Genomic DNA, 19489 nt, shown 5'->3' with positions numbered 1-19489 from the left:
TAAAGTGTCGTGACCTACCTATTTGATTAGGAAAAAACATGGACGATTTTCGCGCCAGTTTTCTCTTAACAAGTGCGATCACAGTTTTAATACGATGAACTGATCCTAAATCTATTGTTGATGTGACTAAAGTGCTGTCCTTGCCCACGATAGAGGAAAAAGCAGCGATTTGAATTTCACAGACCTATTCACTGGGATATTGGTCCACAGGTGGCCACGCTGTTAGTGCATATATACGGTTGGAAACCATACCAATGCACACAGTGGCCCCCTCTGTACGTGGTGTGAGCCAATTGTTGGCGAATGAAACACATTGATTGTGGCCTACAATACACGCTTTTCATTGCCGAAATTACGCACAAAGTTGGCCACAAAACACCAATATTGGAGAGCAATGTCAATTAAGAAAATACTCGTCATCAGCGACACCCTGCGTTGTCACACTGTACTTGAGGTTTTATATGCGCATCGTTTTATATCCGCATGTTCAGATTTCTGAACAGATCGTCTTCTATTCAGAAATCTCTTGTCACGAGATCAAGCTTACGCTAAAGTGGTTAATACCGGCAATATTAAAGCTAACAATTTTCAAAACCAAGTTAAAATGAACAAATAAGGCCATGAACGATGTAATTCGCATGTATAACGAATAAGTGATTGCAATAACTAAAAATTTCTAAGAACACTTGAACATACGTCTGACTCTCATGCCGCACAAGACATGGCACCACCACCTAGCCAGAAGCACGTCATTTACTTTCCCTTGCGCTTCGTCAGCGCTTGGTAGCTACATCTGCAGGGTAAAACAACCTAATCGAACTCGTTTCAAACGAAAAGTATCTCTACTGCCGTGAAGAGCAGGAAGTTGATAGAGCGCAGGAAAGAGCATCTTGCCCGCCAAGTTGCGAATTTCTCCAAGTAAGTCGTACTTGTGCAATGCAAAGTGGGAGCTCTAGAAACTCTGGGCACAACAGAGTCCAGAGTCTCCCTATTCCTCATCTCGGTTGCGGCGGCTGTATTTTTGATGGAGGCGAAAATGCTGTAGGCCCGTGTGCTCCAAATTGGGTGCACGTTGAAGAACCTTAGGTGGTCAAAGTTCCGTAGCCCTTCACTACGGCGCCTCTCACAATGATATGGTAGTCTTGGGACGTTCAACCCCACTTATCAATCAATAAACCTTCTTATGCCTCACTCATTCGGAAATCGAGGTTTTTGAGTTTGGGCTTAACTGTATATAGGCGCCGGAGTTTCACTACACGAAACGAGGATGGTCTATACGGCATAGCGCGCCATCGCCTAGGTTGACCGTTTCCGGCGGGAACCAACTGGCACTCGTGACGTGGACCTTTCGACAGGGGCACTTTCGAACCAATGAGCTACAAAGATCGGCGGTTAGTTTTCAGTGTTTTTATTTGTTTTGGGCGGTGCCATTGCTGTATCTGAATTATATCTGTATGCTCTTGAGTGAGTGTGATATAAAGGCCCGCATACGCATTTTGTCTGCGTACGCCTATTGTCAAACGCACTGCAAGTTTTCTCTGATATCTTCGAATTTTCACTACCATGTAGATCACAATGTAATTTACAATATCAGATGAGCCCAGGTATTCTGTTCAGTACACGAAGTGCTTGCTCCGGATGGGTCACACAGCAGATCACATGGTTTCGGCTTGGCTACAGGCGTCGACGAAGGAGGAATAAAACCCGTGTCAACTACTGCTATGAGTTTGGCAGTGTTCTAGTCAAGGTAAGCAGCACAACAATAAGAAGCGAATGAGTTGCAGAGACGTAAACACCATGGCGCGCACGGATAGGATGGCTGGCACGGACTAGGAGAAAATATTTAGGGGCAAAGCTTCTTTCGCCGTGGGCTGTGGATCCCGTGTATGTAATATGTAGTCACCTCTCGTTTAGCTCTTAGAGTGTCCTCCGGATAGTGGTACTTCTAAATGCTGAATATATGATGAAAAGATGCCAGATGGCTGTAGTTGGAGTGTTAACTAGATGGACGGAAGGACGCACACACCACCGGACAGACAGACAGACAGACAGACAGACAGACAGACAGACAGACAGACAGACAGACAGACAGACAGACAGACAGACAGACAGGAAATGGACAGACGTATGGATGGCCGCATGGACGGACGCACGGAAAGACGCACGAGTGGGCGGACGGATGGTCGGAAGCAAGAACTAACGGACGGGTAGAAGCAAGGACGGACTGGTGGACGCATCGCCCCTATAATGATTATTTATTCGGTGGATATGCTGGGATTTCTTCAGAATGGTGACACGATGGGTTTTGGCGAGGCAAGGTGTGGTGGGTACGTACACTTGTAGCACTTTTTTGCTTTTGGTTGACGCACGTTAGGAGCGCAATATGCAGCCAAAAATTGTTAGTAGTGATAAAGTTCATTGGTGTTGACTGCCACTGATTTCTGCTTGCAGTTTCCCGTAACTACAGAGAACTGGGGACGAAAGCGCTCCTTTCCGCCGCTAAGGAATGTCACCAAACTTTTTCTGCGAAGAGCTTAGTTTGACTTCCATTACGTAAGGGACACCGTGGGGCACGGACCGTATCTTCGTTGTAAAGACGAGTGAGTTAAACGAAGTTCACGGGTGTCCCTGTGACATGGGTATTACAAATGAGCGCCGATGTGGCTTCAAAATCAACCTTGTGCGCCCAGCGCACTATACTTGCCTGAATGTCACTGCGGAAACTCATATGCAGTAGGGAGGGGGGGCATAAAAAGGAGGATTTGAAGAGAAAAGTTCCTCCTGCTACTGTCTCTCTTAAGGGTGGACACCCCAGCAATATTGCACAACGAATGGGATAAGAAATAAAGGAAAGAAAGCAGTCTTTCAAATAATTTACTGTTCATGAAGCTTAGGCAGAAGTTTTATATAGGGACAGGAGCAACCGCTAAGAATGCCCTCATCCTCGCGGGGTCATCGGAGCGGACGCGGTGCTGTAATTGGGTGGCACATGCCCGAACTGTGAAACGTCATGAAATGTATACGTGAAGGTTGATTACGTCTTCAGAGTAACATTGCCATCAAGGAAATTTGGGGAAGCTATGGAACAGTGAAACTTAGTGTCGAACGAGGACTTGTAGCTAGAAATTCGACGGCATGCTGATAGCACTAAGAAAAGTCACCGCTATAAACGCTTCCTATTTTTATCCTCAAGCATCTAGTGAAACTTTGTGGACAATCCAGAGTACTTCAGTGACTCCGGAGGTTCTCAAATCATCATGGACGTGCATGCAGTGGTTGAAACTTTTGACAGCACTTGTGCAACCTTTCAGGCTACATTCACATTCGGTATATATATATATATATATATATATATATATATATATATATATATATATATATATATATATATATATATATATTGTTACGAGACAATGCCCCACTTAAACAGTGAGATAGGCGCTGAGGAAGACGAGGTGACTTGTGTGTGCGCGCGCTCTCTCTTGTTCGCCATCTTGGCTTGCGCGTTGGCGCTGTGTAAATATATTTTAAAACGCCTAGTTTCCCTTGTGCCTTCACGCAACATTTTGGTGGAAGGTGCTGGGTTACAACGCACGACGGAGTTACGCAGCGGACGCCTAGTCTCTGCTCCCAACATGTCCACCGGCAGCGACGCTTCCTCAACTGCTACGCCCACTGCATCAATGGCGCCGACCTCTCCTGTTTATCTCGTGGCCGCTCCACCCCGCGATCCCGGCAACTTTTCGGGAACGGACGGCGAGGACGTGGATGAGTGGCTTAAACTCTACGAACTCTTCAGCACAAATCACAGGTGGGACCCAACCTTAATGCTGGCAAACATCATCTTTTATTTACAAGGAACGGCCAAGGCGTGGTTTAATAACAATGTGGACGGTATCACAAGCTGGGACGTATGCAAGACCAAATTACGCGAGTTGTTTGGTCAATCTGCCGGCTGCAAGCAGGCCGCTAGGAAAGAACTTGGCACACGTGTTCAGACGTCCACGGAGTCCTACCTGGCGTATATTCAAGATGTGCTGACCCTTTGCCGTAAAGTTGACCGAACCATGGCTGAAGCCGACAAGGTAGCGCACGTGCTCAAGGGCATCGCAGACGATGCATTTAACCTCATTGTGTGCAAAGGCTGTTCCACCGTGCAAGATGTTATCTTGGAGTGCCAACAGTTTCAAGAGGCTAAAAGCCGTCGCATTGCTTACCACTTTACGCGCCTTCCCAACACTGCTGCGACGTCAACATGTGCGGATCTCCATGTACCGACCCTGCCCAATTCACACTCCAGTGACATCACGAGAATTGTACGCCGTGAAATCGAAGCCATCTCACCCGCCCCCTTGAGAGCACTGGCACCGAGTGATCCTCAGCCGACCATATCGCTAATACAGACCGTTGTTCGCCAGGAACTAGCCAACGCGGGTGTTCACACAGTCTGTTCTGTGCACCGTCCCGGCGCTGTCAGTTCGTCTACCCCGAGCCACCCACAGCAGTATCGCCGCCCTGCTCCACGTAATCGTGACCCAAATGCGTGGAGAACGCCTGATGACAGGCCGATTTGCTTCCGATGTGAACGAGTGGGACACATTTCCCGTCATTGCCGAAGCACGTGGACCTCACCGTATCGGGCAAACCCAAACTTCTCCAACCCCCATTCACCGGCCCACCTCTATGACCAGGAACCACCACGGCGTGAGGGCTCAGCTAATTACGACCCGACCACTACGACCACTGCCCAGTACAGTCGCTCACCTTCACCTCGACGTAGATTTTCCCGATCTCCACCACCACCTCGTTCCCCGTCCCCGTCCTCTGCCCGGCGGTTTTCTTCGGAAAACTAACGGCTGCAGCTCCTGGAGGTGACGCTGCTGATACGACTTGCTCTCCAATTCCTCTGTTGACGCTCCCGACCAATCAGAACTTGATCGACGTTGAAGTGGACGGTTTATCTGTTAAAGCCTTAGTAGACACTGGCGCCCATATTTCTGTGATGAGCCTGCACATTCGAGACCGCTTAAAGAAAGTACTTACTCCAGCCCCTTCACGCAGCGTTCGCGTTGCTGATGGTAGTACGGCTGCTGTTATTGGCGTCTGTACTGCACGCGTTACTATTGCCGGCCGTCAAACTTCAGTTCTCTTCACTGTTCTTTCTCACTGCACCAATGATGTGATCCTCGGTCTTGACTTTTTGTCCACCCATTCCGCTCTCATCGACTGTTCAGCCGGTACTGTGCAACTTGACCTACCGTGTCCGATTGATCCGCCCAGTCGACCGCAAGCCCGTATGTGCTCTGCTGAACATGTCCGTTTGTTACCGCAAACCGTGACCTGCATCACCGTTACGCCCTCGCCACCTGTATCCGATGGTGACTATGTGCTCGCGCCCATCACATCCCTTCTCTTGACCCACAGTGTTACCTTACCACACACTGTTATTCAGTTACGTGCAAACCACGCCTGCATTCCTGTGCTCAACTTTGCTCTGTGTCCGCAAGTGCTTCCGCGCGGAATCGCCCTCGCCATGCTGACTCCTTCTGAAGAATGCGTCATATCAGCTCTGTCTTCGAACGAGGCTCGACACTCCAGCTTCACACATGCTCGATCTTCGCAAGGAAGCCCGTCTCCTGATGTTAAAAAAATGATCGCGTCAGACCTTTTGCCGCATCAAGCTGACGAACTCCTTCGCGTTCTTGAGTCATACTGGGACGTATTTGACTTTTGTGATCGTCCACTAGGTCAAACCAGTGCGGTAAAGCACCGCATTGACACCGGCGATGCCTCCCCTGTCCATCGACGGCCATACCGCGTATCTTCGACCGAGCGTCACATAATTCAAGCAGAAGTCGACAACATGCTCGCCAAAGACATAATTGAACCATCATGTAGTCCATGGGCTTCCCCTGTTGTTCTTGTCAAAAAGAAGGACAACACTTGGCGATTCTGTGTTGACTACCGACATCTGAACAAGATCACTAAAAAAGACGTCTACCCGCTACCGCGCATAGACGACGCCCTAGATTGTCTTCACGGCGCTAAGTATTTTTCTTCTATTGATCTAAGAGCAGGTTACTGGCAAATTGCTGTCGATGACATGGACCGCGAGAAGACCGCTTTTGTCACCCCCGATGGTCTTTACCAATTTAAGGTCATGCCCTTCGGATTATGCAACGCTCCAGCCACCTTCGAGCGGATGATGGACTCTCTTTTGCGTGGGTTCAAATGGTCAATTTGTCTATGCTACCTTGACGACGTTATCGTCTTTTCCCCGACCTTTGAAACCCACCTCGACCGCGTTTCCTCAATACTGGCCGTATTTCGCAATGCCGGTCTCCAACTGAACTCGTCAAAGTGTCACTTCGGACGCCAGCAACTAACAATGTTGGGCCACCTTGTCGACTCCTCTGGTGTACGTCCTGATCCCGATAAAGTGCGAGCCGTGCGTAACTTCCCTGTTCCGACCTGCACTAAAGAAGTACGCAGCTTTCTCGGTCTGTGCTCGTACTTTCGACGTTTTGTGAACAACTTTGCGGAAGTCGCCCGTCCTCTCACAGACTTATTGAGAAAAGATGTCTCATTCACATGGGGCGCTGCGCAGGCTACGGCGTTCTCTACACTTATTGAATCGCTAACAAAACCACCTGTTCTGGCCCATTTCGACGTTTCTGCCCCTACCGAAGTACACACAGATGCCAGCGGTTACGGAATCGGTGCTGTTTTGGTTCAGCATCAAAGCGGCTGCGCCCGCGTTATCGCCTATGCCAGCCGTCTCCTCTCGCAGGCGGAAAGGAACTACTCCATCACCGAAAGGGAATGCCTTGCTCTCGTTTGGGCAGTAGCAAAATTTCGGCCTTATTTACATGGTCGACATTTCACTGTCATAACCGATCACCACGCACTTTGCTGGCTCTCGTCCTTGAAGGACCCCACTGGACGCCTTGGTCGATGGGCACTACGGCTTCAAGAGTATAACTACTCGGTGTCCTACAAATCTGGCCGTTTACACCATGACGCTGACTGCTTATCTCGGAATCCAGTGGACCCACCTGAAGCGTTCGATGAATCGCCATGTGTGCTGTCTCTCTCCGCTTTAAGCAACATCCGTGAGGAACAGCGCCGAGATCCTGCCTTGCGTAACATCATCGAGAAGCTTCATTCTGCGGCACCCGATCCTTCTACTCGATTGTTCGTGCTTAAGGATGACACATTGTACCGTTGCAACGTCCGCCCTGATGGACACGAACTGCTCCTTGTGGTACCTTCCCACCTACGTGCGAGCGTGATCGGCCAGCTTCATGACGCTCCCACTGCCGGTCACCTCGGACTGTCTCGGACGTATGACCGCGTACAGCGTCGATTTTACTGGCCCAGTCTTTATCGCTCGGTCCGCAGCTACGTCGCCTCATGCGATCAGTGTCAACGCCGCAAAAAACCTTCTATGAGTCCTGCCGGGTTCCTCCAACCACTTGACGTTCCCTTTGATCCCTTCTTCCGACTTGGTCTTGACCTCCTAGGCCCTTTCCCTGCATCCACTTTGGGGAACAAGTGGATAGCTGTCGCGACGGATCATACAACCCGGTACGCTATCACGCGGGCTTTGCCAACCAGCTGCGCCACAGACGTTGCCGATTTTCTCCTGCACGACGTCATACTTCACCATGGCGCCCCACGCCAACTCCTAACAGATCGTGGGCGCTATTTCCTTTCCCGAGTTATCGACGACCTGCTTCGCTCCTGCGAGACGAAACATAAATTTACGACAGCTTACCACCCGCAAACTAACGGACTCACTGAACGATTCAACCGGACTTTAACTGATATGCTCGCTATGTACGTATCGTCCGACCACCAGGACTGGGACGTTGCATTGCCCTTCGTTACGTTTGCCTATAATTCTTCACGCCATGATGCAGCTGGTTTTTCACCTTTCTACCTGGTGTTTGGCCGTCATCCAACTTTACCTTTCGACACCATCTTTCCGACAGCCGTCGACTTTACGACTGAATACACCCGTGATGCTATCACCAGGGCTCGCAAAGCACGAGAAGTTGCTCGTCAGCGCCTTTTAGCATCGCAAGATCACCAGCGGCATCGTTACGACTCACATCACCGCCAAATTTCCTTTACACCAGGTTCTCTTGTGCTATTGTGGACTCCGACTAGACGCGTCGGACTTTCTGAAAAACTGCTTTCCCGGTACTCGGGACCCTACCGCGTATTGCGCCAGGTGACAGATGTGACATACGAGATAGCCCCGCTCGAGTCTTCCTCCGCCTCCGCTTCGCTGTCTACAGACATTGTCCACGTATCCCGCCTTAAGCTTTACCACTCGGCAACACAATAGAAAGCACCGAGACGGTGCTTCAGCACCCGGGGGTTATGTTACGAGACAATGCCCCACTTAAACAGTGAGATAGGCGCTGAGGAAGACGAGGTGACTTGTGTGTGCGCGCGCTCTCTCTTGTTCGCCATCTTGGCTTGCGCGTTGGCGCTGTGTAAATATATTTTAAAACGCCTAGTTTCCCTTGTGCCTTCACGCAACAATATATATATAAATATAGAGCTTCGAACGCGTTATTCGAAGGTCGTAGGTTCGATTCCTGCTCACGGCTGGTTATTTTTTCATCCACTTTTCTTTCTTCTTATTTATATTCCATTGGTTATAATAATAACTTCCCCTGTACACTCCTTGGCATTACTGTCTGTTATATCTCATTATTATTGTGTTAAAACACGGAAAAACGAGCCCTTAGTTATACACTTCCTTCCCTTATATATATATATATATATATATATATATATATATATATATATATATATATATATATATATATATATATATATATATATATATATATATATATATATATATTGAATAGAATATATATATATATATATATATTGAATAGAAACACCGAATGTGAATATATATGTGTGTGTGTGTTTATAGGATATCAGCCTCGTGAGCCAGTTTAAATCGATCAGAGCTTTGAATTTAGAAAGTGATGAGAACCAAGCATTACTTTTTACCAGAGTGCGGAATGGACACCCCGATGTCATTCCGATTCCATTCCGGTGAATAGAATCTTGCCGTAATTCAATTCTTTTCTATTCTTCGTAATAAGAAAAACAGCTCATTCCCCCTTCTCGCATGCTAAGGCAAGTAAATTCCATTCCTTCACTTTCTCAACGTAGGATGGGCATATCTTGATCGCTTCGGTGAGCTAAGAATGACTAACGACATAAAGATGATATCAGTAGATGCTCAGTAACTTGTACACTACGCTAAACGCTTGAAGGATAGTGGATTAGTGACTTTTGTTGTGCAGTACAACCACCCTACTATAGTTCCCACGGGTGAAGATTTCCCGCTACCTATGATATTTGCATCCTCAGAACAATCTTGAAAAAAAGTTATGAACAGTTGGCAATACATTCATTCAATTGTTTCGAGCGTATTTTTCTACCTTCGTGGCATCTCTCTACTATAGTCAGCAACTAGTAAAGCTTCAACCTTTTGCCGTTACTAACCAGGAATGCTTTTTTGGTCTTTTTAACTAGCTAACTGCTAAGCCACAGACGTTGCCATACCTCTCTTAAACACCACCGAATATCTTACAGTCACCGTGACACTTTTAGGAAAAGTTGGACAAATCTTAGATTTGTCATTACATTGAAATAAAAATTTCGTGCTAAGTGATGTTAAACATTCATAGAAGGGCAGAGGATGATGTGTACCAAGCGTCCAATATTTTTCTAAATACTATGGCTGCTAACCAGCACACAGTGTACTATTTTAAAGAAGCGTTAGTATCCTTCAAACGGCAGTGACAGTATGCGCCACCGGCTAAGCCTTGATATTCCATGTGCGCGTTTACGTGTATGTCCTCGTCTGTGATTAGTTCATGCCTCTATGTATCTTGCTGTGATGCGCACTCGCCATGGTTATGCCATAAAGTAGCTAGCAGCCACTAAATAATCTACGAGGCCAATTTATTTCGCCCGTTTACCCTATATATATTTATGTTAATCAGTTATCTTGATTTGCCAATGTACACGCTCATATAAACACCCGGTAACTAAAAGTGATTAAAGCAATATTTATTCTAGTTAGCACTACTCATGAACTACTTTGCAAACTTGAAAGCTTCACCAATCAGCACTTTACTACCTTCCAAATTCTTAGTGCTTTTGGGGACAAGTAAAAGGTAAGTACTAGTGAACAAGCTGGCATTTTTTCTGAGAGTGAATGTTCCAACAAATGAGGTTTTCATATTGCTTAGCCTTCAAGGCGTTCATGCAAAAATATTGACTTAGCGAATCGTGGCGTAGGAATTTGGGGAGTGATTTAGCATGAACTATGATTAACTTGTCCAACAAATCTTATCTAACCTTAGTAGCGGGCAACGTATCTGAAGCATCAATTCACTCCGGGCTGCTTAACACAAAGCTCTAGAACCTCTTTGTAGAAGCAGCTTCACGGGGTGAATAAGTGTTGTAGCTATAGTGAGTCATGCAAAGATATCTTTAACAGCATGTTCACTGTGAGCGATTAAAAATGCAAGGCCAAATGCTGGGCAAATCAACAACTAACCGTGGATATCTCTGATATAGCGGTCGCCTTTCACCCGTGCTTTTTTTTCTTCTTGTACCAGAATTTTTTTTTGGGGGGGGGGCAGGGTTCCAACGACCCAACTTGAAGGTGGGGAGTCTCAGGCATCAGCTTTTCTCTTTGATGTGACAATCTGCGATAGTTTGAGCAGATTGAATACATGTATGTCAGTAATGAGATTCCCCCCTTAGCTCTCCGCATGCGTATATGCTTGTGAAGAGTGTAAGTAAAAGTAAAGTAATAGCAGTAAAATGCAGAAAGCTACAGGTACTGCGGTCATTTGCAGCAACGGCCTCTCGTCACAACATTGAATGGACTAGTCTTCGAAAACGCCTCATGACGACAAGCCACCCGATCGGAGAAGACATCGTTATCCATTACCCTATGTGAAGCGGAGCAGGTGTAGCGCTCGTCATGGCGAAGTGCGTTTCACAAGTCAAGGACGGCTCCGCTTACAACGTCTAATGCCCATGGGAATGATTTTTATGTTCAGATTCATATGTGAAGCAGCCCTGACGCAGTGATAGATAGATTTTAGCCAACATTTTTAGTTTACTGCGTGCATCCACGCATGCTTGTGATACGCAATAAGTAATTTTTTTGAATTATGCTGCCCGTGGCAACATGTTTTCACACACGTTATTTTTCAGGCAAACTTTATCGCAACCATGGTTGATATAACAGTTGCACTGTGACTCTAGATATCAGTGAAGTACTTCAATCGAAGAGGTAATATTTTGCAATCTGCGAAGAAAAGATAATCATTGTTGAGAAATGTTCAGTTGGTCTATATGGAAATTGCATCCGGGACTTGACTATACCTACTTAAATAGAAAGAGCTTGTTCGCTGCGTTTAAGCACCAGAAAACTTCAAGACGCTCGAAAACGCGTAATGTTATTGTTGTTTTTTTCGTAGCTTTCCTCACCCTGTTTTACGAATTAATAGCGTAGCGGCAGGGTGTCTTCTGTTGTTAGCAAGCATGCAGCCGTGATTTTTTTTTACGTCGAAAGATTTAGAACTGTTCAGATTCTTTCACACCGCAGCATGGACATGCCCTGTATACACTGTCCTAACTAGTACGTGCCTTCATTTTTGCATCACTTACTCCTGCGCGAACAGGAGCAGACTTGTATCACACAAAACATTGAGTGATCGGTCAACTACTGACGAAGGAATTCACTCCGCTCTTGTTCAGAGTATATATAGTGCACGGTACTCAATTTGTCAGAACGCGTGAACTCCGACGAAATCTACCAGCGCACAGTACATTATAAGTTTACTTATACTGTACTGTGCACCATCCATGCCTGTCAGTTGTCTCTTGCGGGCATTCTTATGTGAGTAGCAGGAATTTCACTGCACGCATAAACTCCTTGGCGTTCATTCATGTTTGCGGTATGGGATCACAACGCAACGGAAACTACCAGCCTTCCGTAGAGGCGCAATCACAAACGCAACATGTTTCGCGCGCAGAGTAAGATATACTGGGTGAGCGTGACCTTACTGGCAACTGAAGGAAAGCGGAGAAAATGTATGCACGCGAATCATTCCACCAGGAGAGAAACAAGCGATAGTTTTGAGGTGGAATTTTACCACTCGACAGGTATCGTTGGCAAATTTCTCGTCTCTCGCATTCAATGTCACTGCCCAAACTTTTCTGAACGCGTTGCTTTCTAGCAATATGAAGTCACACCATTGAAATACGCTGCGTGCATGTATTGCTGGGTAGTTCGTGTGCTGTGTCAATCAGCACCCTTCTATGAGACTCTAGGGCGGTGTCGAAACGCAGTAAAGTAACACTTGATGATTATTTCTTCGAAGGCGACGCTGATTCATGTTAACACTCGACAATTGTCGAAAGAACTGCTGCAACCGAAAAAACGGTTCCCAGCTGTAGTTCTGCACTGTCTTATTACGACTCACGTACCGAAAGAACTCCTGATATCGATCGAAGCATGATGCATGCACAAAAACCGTGATTCTCGACTATGACATTGGTCTCTACGTGTTTAACGGGCCAAGACGCAAGGAGTAGCTGCACGACGAGACTGGACGACGTTTGCCAATGACGACATAGAAACCACGCGCTAGCTACAGCTTTCCTTCAGTTAGTAAGCGCAAACTGAAGTTCCAACTCAACTGGCAAGAAATCTTTTCCTGGTTGCTAGTGTATGCCAAATAGGAGGGCGGAGCAAGGCATGTGTGCTTTTTGAAGAAAAAAGTTCAGGCTAGGGGACACACCAATTTCTTAGTACAAGCGTGGTTCTCTCCGTGCGCACGTTGGAAAAACGTGCTCGAAAACTCAGAAGCCACAGCGAGTGCCAGTACCAGAAAACCGCTGCTCTATACGTGAAGAATTACCTAAAAGCACTCAAAGGCGTGGCAATCGCTGAAAAAATGGAGTCATCAGCGCAAACATAACATGAACTAAACAGAAGTAAACTAATCTCCATCATAGATATGGTGATCTACTATGGGCGACAAGTTGATTGCGGGAGACGATTATGAGACCCAGAATATGATGACGAAAAACACCTCAGTGGTGTGCTCCGGAAATTCCACTACATTGGGTCTTTACCATTCATTCACCTTAGTTAAAGTGCATGTGCTTCGAACATTTTCGCCTACGTGAAAAATACGACAGGTGTTCGATTCTACGACCCGTGGAGCACCATAAACACTTGACTATCATAGCGGATAGTAAAAAAAAACTGTTTGGGTTAAATCTCTTCGCGGTAGTTTTCATCCAGCTGTAAGGACACAAGTTCAATTGTATGAAATATATTGCTCAAAATTACTATCACACTGTGGCAGAGTGATTCCGTTCTCTCCCGTTGCCTACTCTTCGTTTTCGGTGGCACCTTTCACTTTCAGACGTGGTTCGCGGACACGAAAGATGCGAACGGCAATGCAAAAACCCAAGTTTGCATGTACAAATTCTCGTCAATTTTGGGTAACATATGTGGCACATATTATGACATGTTACGGAGAGGATAATCTTTGTGTCAAATGAAAAAGATAATCAACAGTATTCTGTCGTGTCTTGTGTCTTTTTGTTGCGTTTAATAGTGATTGCAAAGAGTTGTTTTATTTCTTTTAAAAATTATAGTTACGATATACCTCGTTCCTAATTTAACAAGATAACATCTCCACCCATGTTTCTTCATTTTATGCATTTTTTGTGCGTTATGTCTCTTGTTGCAGAAATCGCTGGCTGTGCCCTGTTAGTAATGTTATTGTAAAGGTATGAACAGAAGAACCGAATTATTATAAACATTTTTAATTCGTCGTATAATTTTCCTGCTTTATGTTCCTTACTCTTGCGCTCTTTGCCACGCTGCTGAACAATAAAACTTGTGCTAACTACAACTGCCAACACTACATTTCTCATTATAATACTTTAGGCTTATGATCATCATCTTTTTACTTATCAGCTGAGGTTCCATGATCATTATTTTATTTGGCCTTTATAAGGTTGTGATTAGCCTGCACATTTGCCTGTGTTGCGCATTCTCACTAGATAACACTCGGGAGTGCCTTTAGAAGAAGTTTGGGCGTATTAAAGGTTTGTATCAATATATTGCGCACTCGCATACAAGCGATGTTCACTCGATGAGCCGATTATTCTGTTGCGCGAGCACGTGCGTGTGTGTGTTTTCACGCAAGCGTGTTTGTGTGTGTTTGTGTGTCTTTGTGTGTGTTTAGATGCTAGCAGAACGTACGGAGGTTTAATAGAAACGTTATTCTCTGGTTCGAGTACATCTTAGCACATGTTTGAAGAGTAACCCTGCTTGAACATGGCCTATCAGACCTTGGAACTGTGTCGGGCTTTTACCATTAAAACGAACCTATGCGTAAATAAAATCATTGTAGTTATCGACTACGGCAAGATCTGTTCCGGTGGTAGTAGTATAACCACCGCTGCAGCATTATTTCCGTCACCGTGTCAACTTAAAACGCTCGCGGTGGAAATTCCTGCCCAAAATCTCACGGAATGTCAAATTTGACAAACACCACGACACATTTTTCCGTATGCCGACATTATTCACTCTAAAAGTGTTTAGGAATATAAATAGTAGCACTGCTGAGTTTTTAAATCATGTCAGCGTGAAAAGCCGAAAGAAAGGGTGAGTAAGTTGGGGGGGGGGGGTTCGAGTGAAAAATTTGGGGAGGGGGTTGAACCCCGCTCTCAACCTCCCCCCTCCGCTCTTTGGCCAGACCACTGCACACAGCAGTCTCTCATAGCGGCCATATAATTGATTTGAATACGCCATGAACAACCTGTTTACAGCACCACTCCCACGCTATAGCCTCTGCGCGCCGTGCGATCCTTTTGAACACGGTGTAAGATACAAACACTTCAAGAGGGGACACTTCTCGGCTTTCCTATGGGACGCGATCTTCAGATAAATTAACACAGACGCACGTCCGTCAGACCACTGCCGGCAGCGCACCTATCAGCCAGCCAGCGCAACTAAAAAAAAAGAACAAACGATTTCAGGCTCCGATGCTATAGCAACCGGTGAGGCTGGTGGCAACGCCGGCCACCCGAAAGCGTCGCGCTTTTCACTGACAAAAAAATTGGCAGATCCAACGTCCTGTGGGAACCGATGATATGTGAAGCAAGAATGAATGAAGTTCATATGCCACATTATTATCCGCATAACGTTACGAGGCTGACCTAAATTATGCCTGAGATGACTTCCATGACATAAATATCATGTGTAGATGCGTCATTTACTTTCGTCGTCTGTTCACGTCAAGTGGTACCAAATTTAGTATGACTTGACATGATATTATGTGGAGTGAGCAAAACGGCCACGAGCATGCTATGAGCGTAGCATGTAGTCATCTATTACAGATTACATGCATATCATTAATATGTTTGTCGTTACCTTCGTCGTTTATTCAGATCATCATCATCATCATCATCATCAGCCTGGCTACGTTCACTGAAGGACAAAGGCCTCTCCCATGTTCCGCCAGTCGACTGGGTCCTGTGCTTGGTGCTGCCAATTTACACCCGCAAACTTCTAATCTCATCTGCCTACCTAACCTTCTGTCTCTCCCCAACCCGCTTGCCTTCACTGGGAGTCCAGATAGTTACCCTTAATGCGCAGCGGTTATCCTGTCTACGCGCTACATGCTCGGCCTATGTCCATTTCCTCTTCTCAATTTCAACAATGATATCCTTCACCCTCATTTGTTCCCTAATCCACTCTGCTTTCTTCTTGTATCTTAAGGTTACACCTACCATTTTCCTTTCCATTGCTCGCTGCGTCGTCATGAATTTAAGCTGAACCCTTTTTGTAAGTCTGCAAGTTTCCGCTCCGTAGCTAAGTACCGGCAAGATGCAGCTGTTATATACCTTCCCCTTGAGGGATAATGGCAATATACCTTTCATGATTTAAGAGTGCTTGCCGAATGTGCTCCACCCCATTCTTATTCTTCTTGTTACTTCAATCTCGTGGTTAGGCTCTGCGATTATTACCTGCCCTAAGTAGACATAATCTTTTACAACTTCAAGTGCACTATTACCTATCTCGAAGCGCTGCTCCTTTCCGAGGTTGTTGTACATTACTTTCGTTTTCTGCAGATTAATTTTAAGACCCAGCTTACTGCTCTCCTTGTCTAACTCCGTAATCTTGAGTTGCAATTCGTCCCCTGAGTTACTCAGCAATGCAATGTCATCGGCGAAGCGCAAGTTACTAAGGTATTCTCCATTAACTCTTATTCCTAACTGTTCCCATTCTAGGCTTCTGAAAACCTCCTGTAAGCACGCGGTAAATAGCATCGGGGAGATTGTGTCCCCCTGCCTTACACCCTTCTTGATTGGTATTCTGTTGCTTTCTTTATGAAGCACTATGGTAGCAGTTGATCCCCTGTAGATTTCTTCCAGAATGTTTATATATACTTCATCTACGCCCTGATTCCGCGATGTCTGCATGACTGCTGATATTTCTACTGAATCTAACACCTTCTCGTAATGTAAGAAGGCTTTGTATAGTGGTTGGCTATATTCTGAGCATTTTTCTATTACCGGAGTATGAATGCAGTCGATTGTTGAGTAGCCTGTTCGAAATCCTGCTTATTGATTTGGTTGATTGAAATATAATGTTTTCTTAACTCTGTTAGAAATTACCTTTGTGAATAGCTTGTATGCTACAGAGAGCAAGCTGATTGGCCTGTAATTCTTCAAGTCCTTGTCATCTCCTTTCCTACGTATTATGATAAGGTTAACATTCTTTCAAGATTCTGGTACTCTTTCCGTAAGGAGACACCTCCCAAACAGGGTGGCTAGTTTTTTTTAATACAATCTATCCTCCATCTTTCAGCAGATCTGTTGTTACCTGATCCTCGCCAGCAGCCTTGCCTCTTTGCATGCTCTCCAAGGTTTTTCTGAGTTCCATCATTACTGGTGGGGTGTCATCTGGGTTACTGCTTTTTCCCATAGTATTAAGGTCATGGCTCTCCCGGCTGCTGTACAGATCTCTGTAAAACTCCTCTGGTATATTTAACTATCCTGTTCATATTGGTAGTTATTTTGCCTTCCTTATCCCTTAGTGCATACATCCGATTTTTGCCTATCCCAAGTTTCTTTTCACGGTTTTAATGCTTACTCCGTTCTTAAGAGGGGGTTAAATTCTCTCCATGTTATACCTTCTTACATCGGAAATCTTGCGCTCAATAATCAAATTCAAAAGTTCTACCAACTCCATTTTGTCTGTTGTACTTAAGGCTTTCATGCTTTGACGCTTCCTAATCAGGTTTCTTGTTTCCTGGGACAGCTTGCCAGTGTCCTGTCCAACTACCGCACCTCTAACTTACACTGCACACTCCGTATTAATACTCGTCCGATTATTATTCATTGCGTCAACGCTTAGGCTGTTTTCCTCGATAAGAGCTGAAAGTCAGGTCCCCTCACATTCACGTCACCCCATAGCGAAATTGGCATAACTGGAGCTAATCAAACGACTGCGAGCGTACTATGAGCGTAGCATGTAGTGATGCTTTACATGACACGCATATTATGATTATGATGTTTGGACGTGTCATTTACTTTCGTCGTCCATTAACGTCACGTATTACCAAATTTGGTATATGTGAAGCTAGTGAAAGAGCCACGAGTGCATCATGAACGTGGCATGTAGTCATGTTGTAACATGACATGCATCTCATGACTATCATGCTTGCACAATTCATATACCTTCATCTTGCATTCACGTCCCGTAGTACCAAATTTGGTATATGTGAATCTAGCGAAATGACCGTGAGCACCCCATGAGCGTAAGTGTAGTCATGACTTATGACATGCATGTCATGATTTCTATGTCGCTTGCGTTTGCCATGCAGTTATGTCAAACCATACCGAATTTGCAACAAGTCATGTAAACGAAGCCACCGCGAGAGCAGCAGACTCATGAAATGTAAATCATGACATCCATGACATGGCAGTCACAATTTTCACGTTATGACTACACCTTCATGTTTTCCGTACACTAGTGTTATGCCATACTAATTTTAGTATCGATGTCGACACGTCCTTGAGAGCTAAAGGTCATAGGCGGCTAGATAGATAGATAGATAGATAGATAGATAGATAGATAGATAGATAGATAGATAGATAGATAGATAGATAGATAGATAGATAGATACGCTAAACGTCGCCGAAGTTCGCTAAGACATGCTTCGCATTTAAAGCAAGTCATTCGGCCTCTTTAGTCGCTCAACGCTCCTGTGCGATTTAATTCAAATTTCCCGCGAAGGAGTGGTTTTTATGGCAACGCCTCATTCTGTCTTCAAGTTGCGTCTACTCGCCGATAGGCACGCTGCCGGCAGCAATACGACGGACGCACGTCGCCGATACTTTATCTGGTCGATTGCGTCTCGCGAGTGCCCCACCTAAAGTGTGTGTATCTTACAACGTGCTTTTGAACCAATACGGCCAGCGATACGGGGAAAATATTGAAAGACGCTGGAAAAAGTGACAACTGAGAGGAGATCGTGGACGGGGTACCGATCGGCGAGTGGTCTTCGGGACGATAACATCGCTGAGGGAACAACCATCAAGAGTGAACTCTTGCGAGCGATTCTCGCCACACTCAGTTTTTCGTGACGTCGTGCAGATTATTCATGACTACGGGCCTGATGCCGAGTCAATTCCGCCCAGACGTCGACATTACCTTAGAAGTTCTTCTTGCTGGCACTATAGTTAGAAGTATTCATAAAATCTTGGGTGCCACTAACACGCAGGGTAATCTCCCCGCTATTAAAAAGTGTGCTTACTGTTCGCCAAGACGACCACAACGCCGATAGCAGTAGCGATGAGGATAATGACCGCAGTGGTCAACAAGACCATTGTTATCCACAGGCCGCTGCCCCTGCGACGAAATAAAAGTCCAATTCATGACTCAGGTGATGTTAGGCGCACAACAAAACATGGATGATTGTAGATAGGTTTTTACGAGTGTAAGCTATGAAGCTGTTAATTTTATGCATTGCAAGAACAAACATACTTTGATTACAGCTACACCGAATCTGCAGATATTGGTGGAATCGTGAAAAAAACAAAAATGGCAGAACTCACGTACAGTGTGAATTGATGATATGCGAAGCACGAATGAGGTAGGTTGATATTTCACTTTAAATCAGCACAACGTGGCGAGGTGAAGGTAAATTATGCCGTACATAACTTATTTACGTTAGTCGCCTATTCCCGTTACGTAATTCCCAATTCGGTGTATGTTCAGCTAGCGAAACGGCCACGAGCGCGCTATGAGCGTAGCACGTAGTCATGTTTTGCATGACACGCATGGTATGATTATCATATTTGGACGTGTCATTTACATTCGTTGTCCATTCACGTC

The 19489-nt window shown here is 45.5% G+C and overlaps 1 protein-coding gene across 1 annotated transcript in view; it reads right to left on the bottom strand.

Annotated features, from left to right (window-relative positions):
• Window positions 1-19489, bottom strand: part of LOC142767697 (uncharacterized) — a 311889-nt gene that overhangs the window by 196441 nt on the left and 95959 nt on the right. Inside the window, exon 5 of the mRNA XM_075869890.1 lies at window positions 18909-19003. Within this exon, the coding sequence (XP_075726005.1) occupies window positions 18909-19003 (95 nt within the window). The remainder of the gene's footprint in view (window positions 1-18908; window positions 19004-19489) is intronic.

The sequence above is a fragment of the Rhipicephalus microplus genome, chromosome 7 (assembly GCF_043290135.1).
Source record: "Rhipicephalus microplus isolate Deutch F79 chromosome 7, USDA_Rmic, whole genome shotgun sequence".
NCBI lineage: Eukaryota > Metazoa > Arthropoda > Arachnida > Ixodida > Ixodidae > Rhipicephalus > Rhipicephalus microplus.
This window is presented reverse-complemented; position numbering and strand designations above follow the sequence as displayed.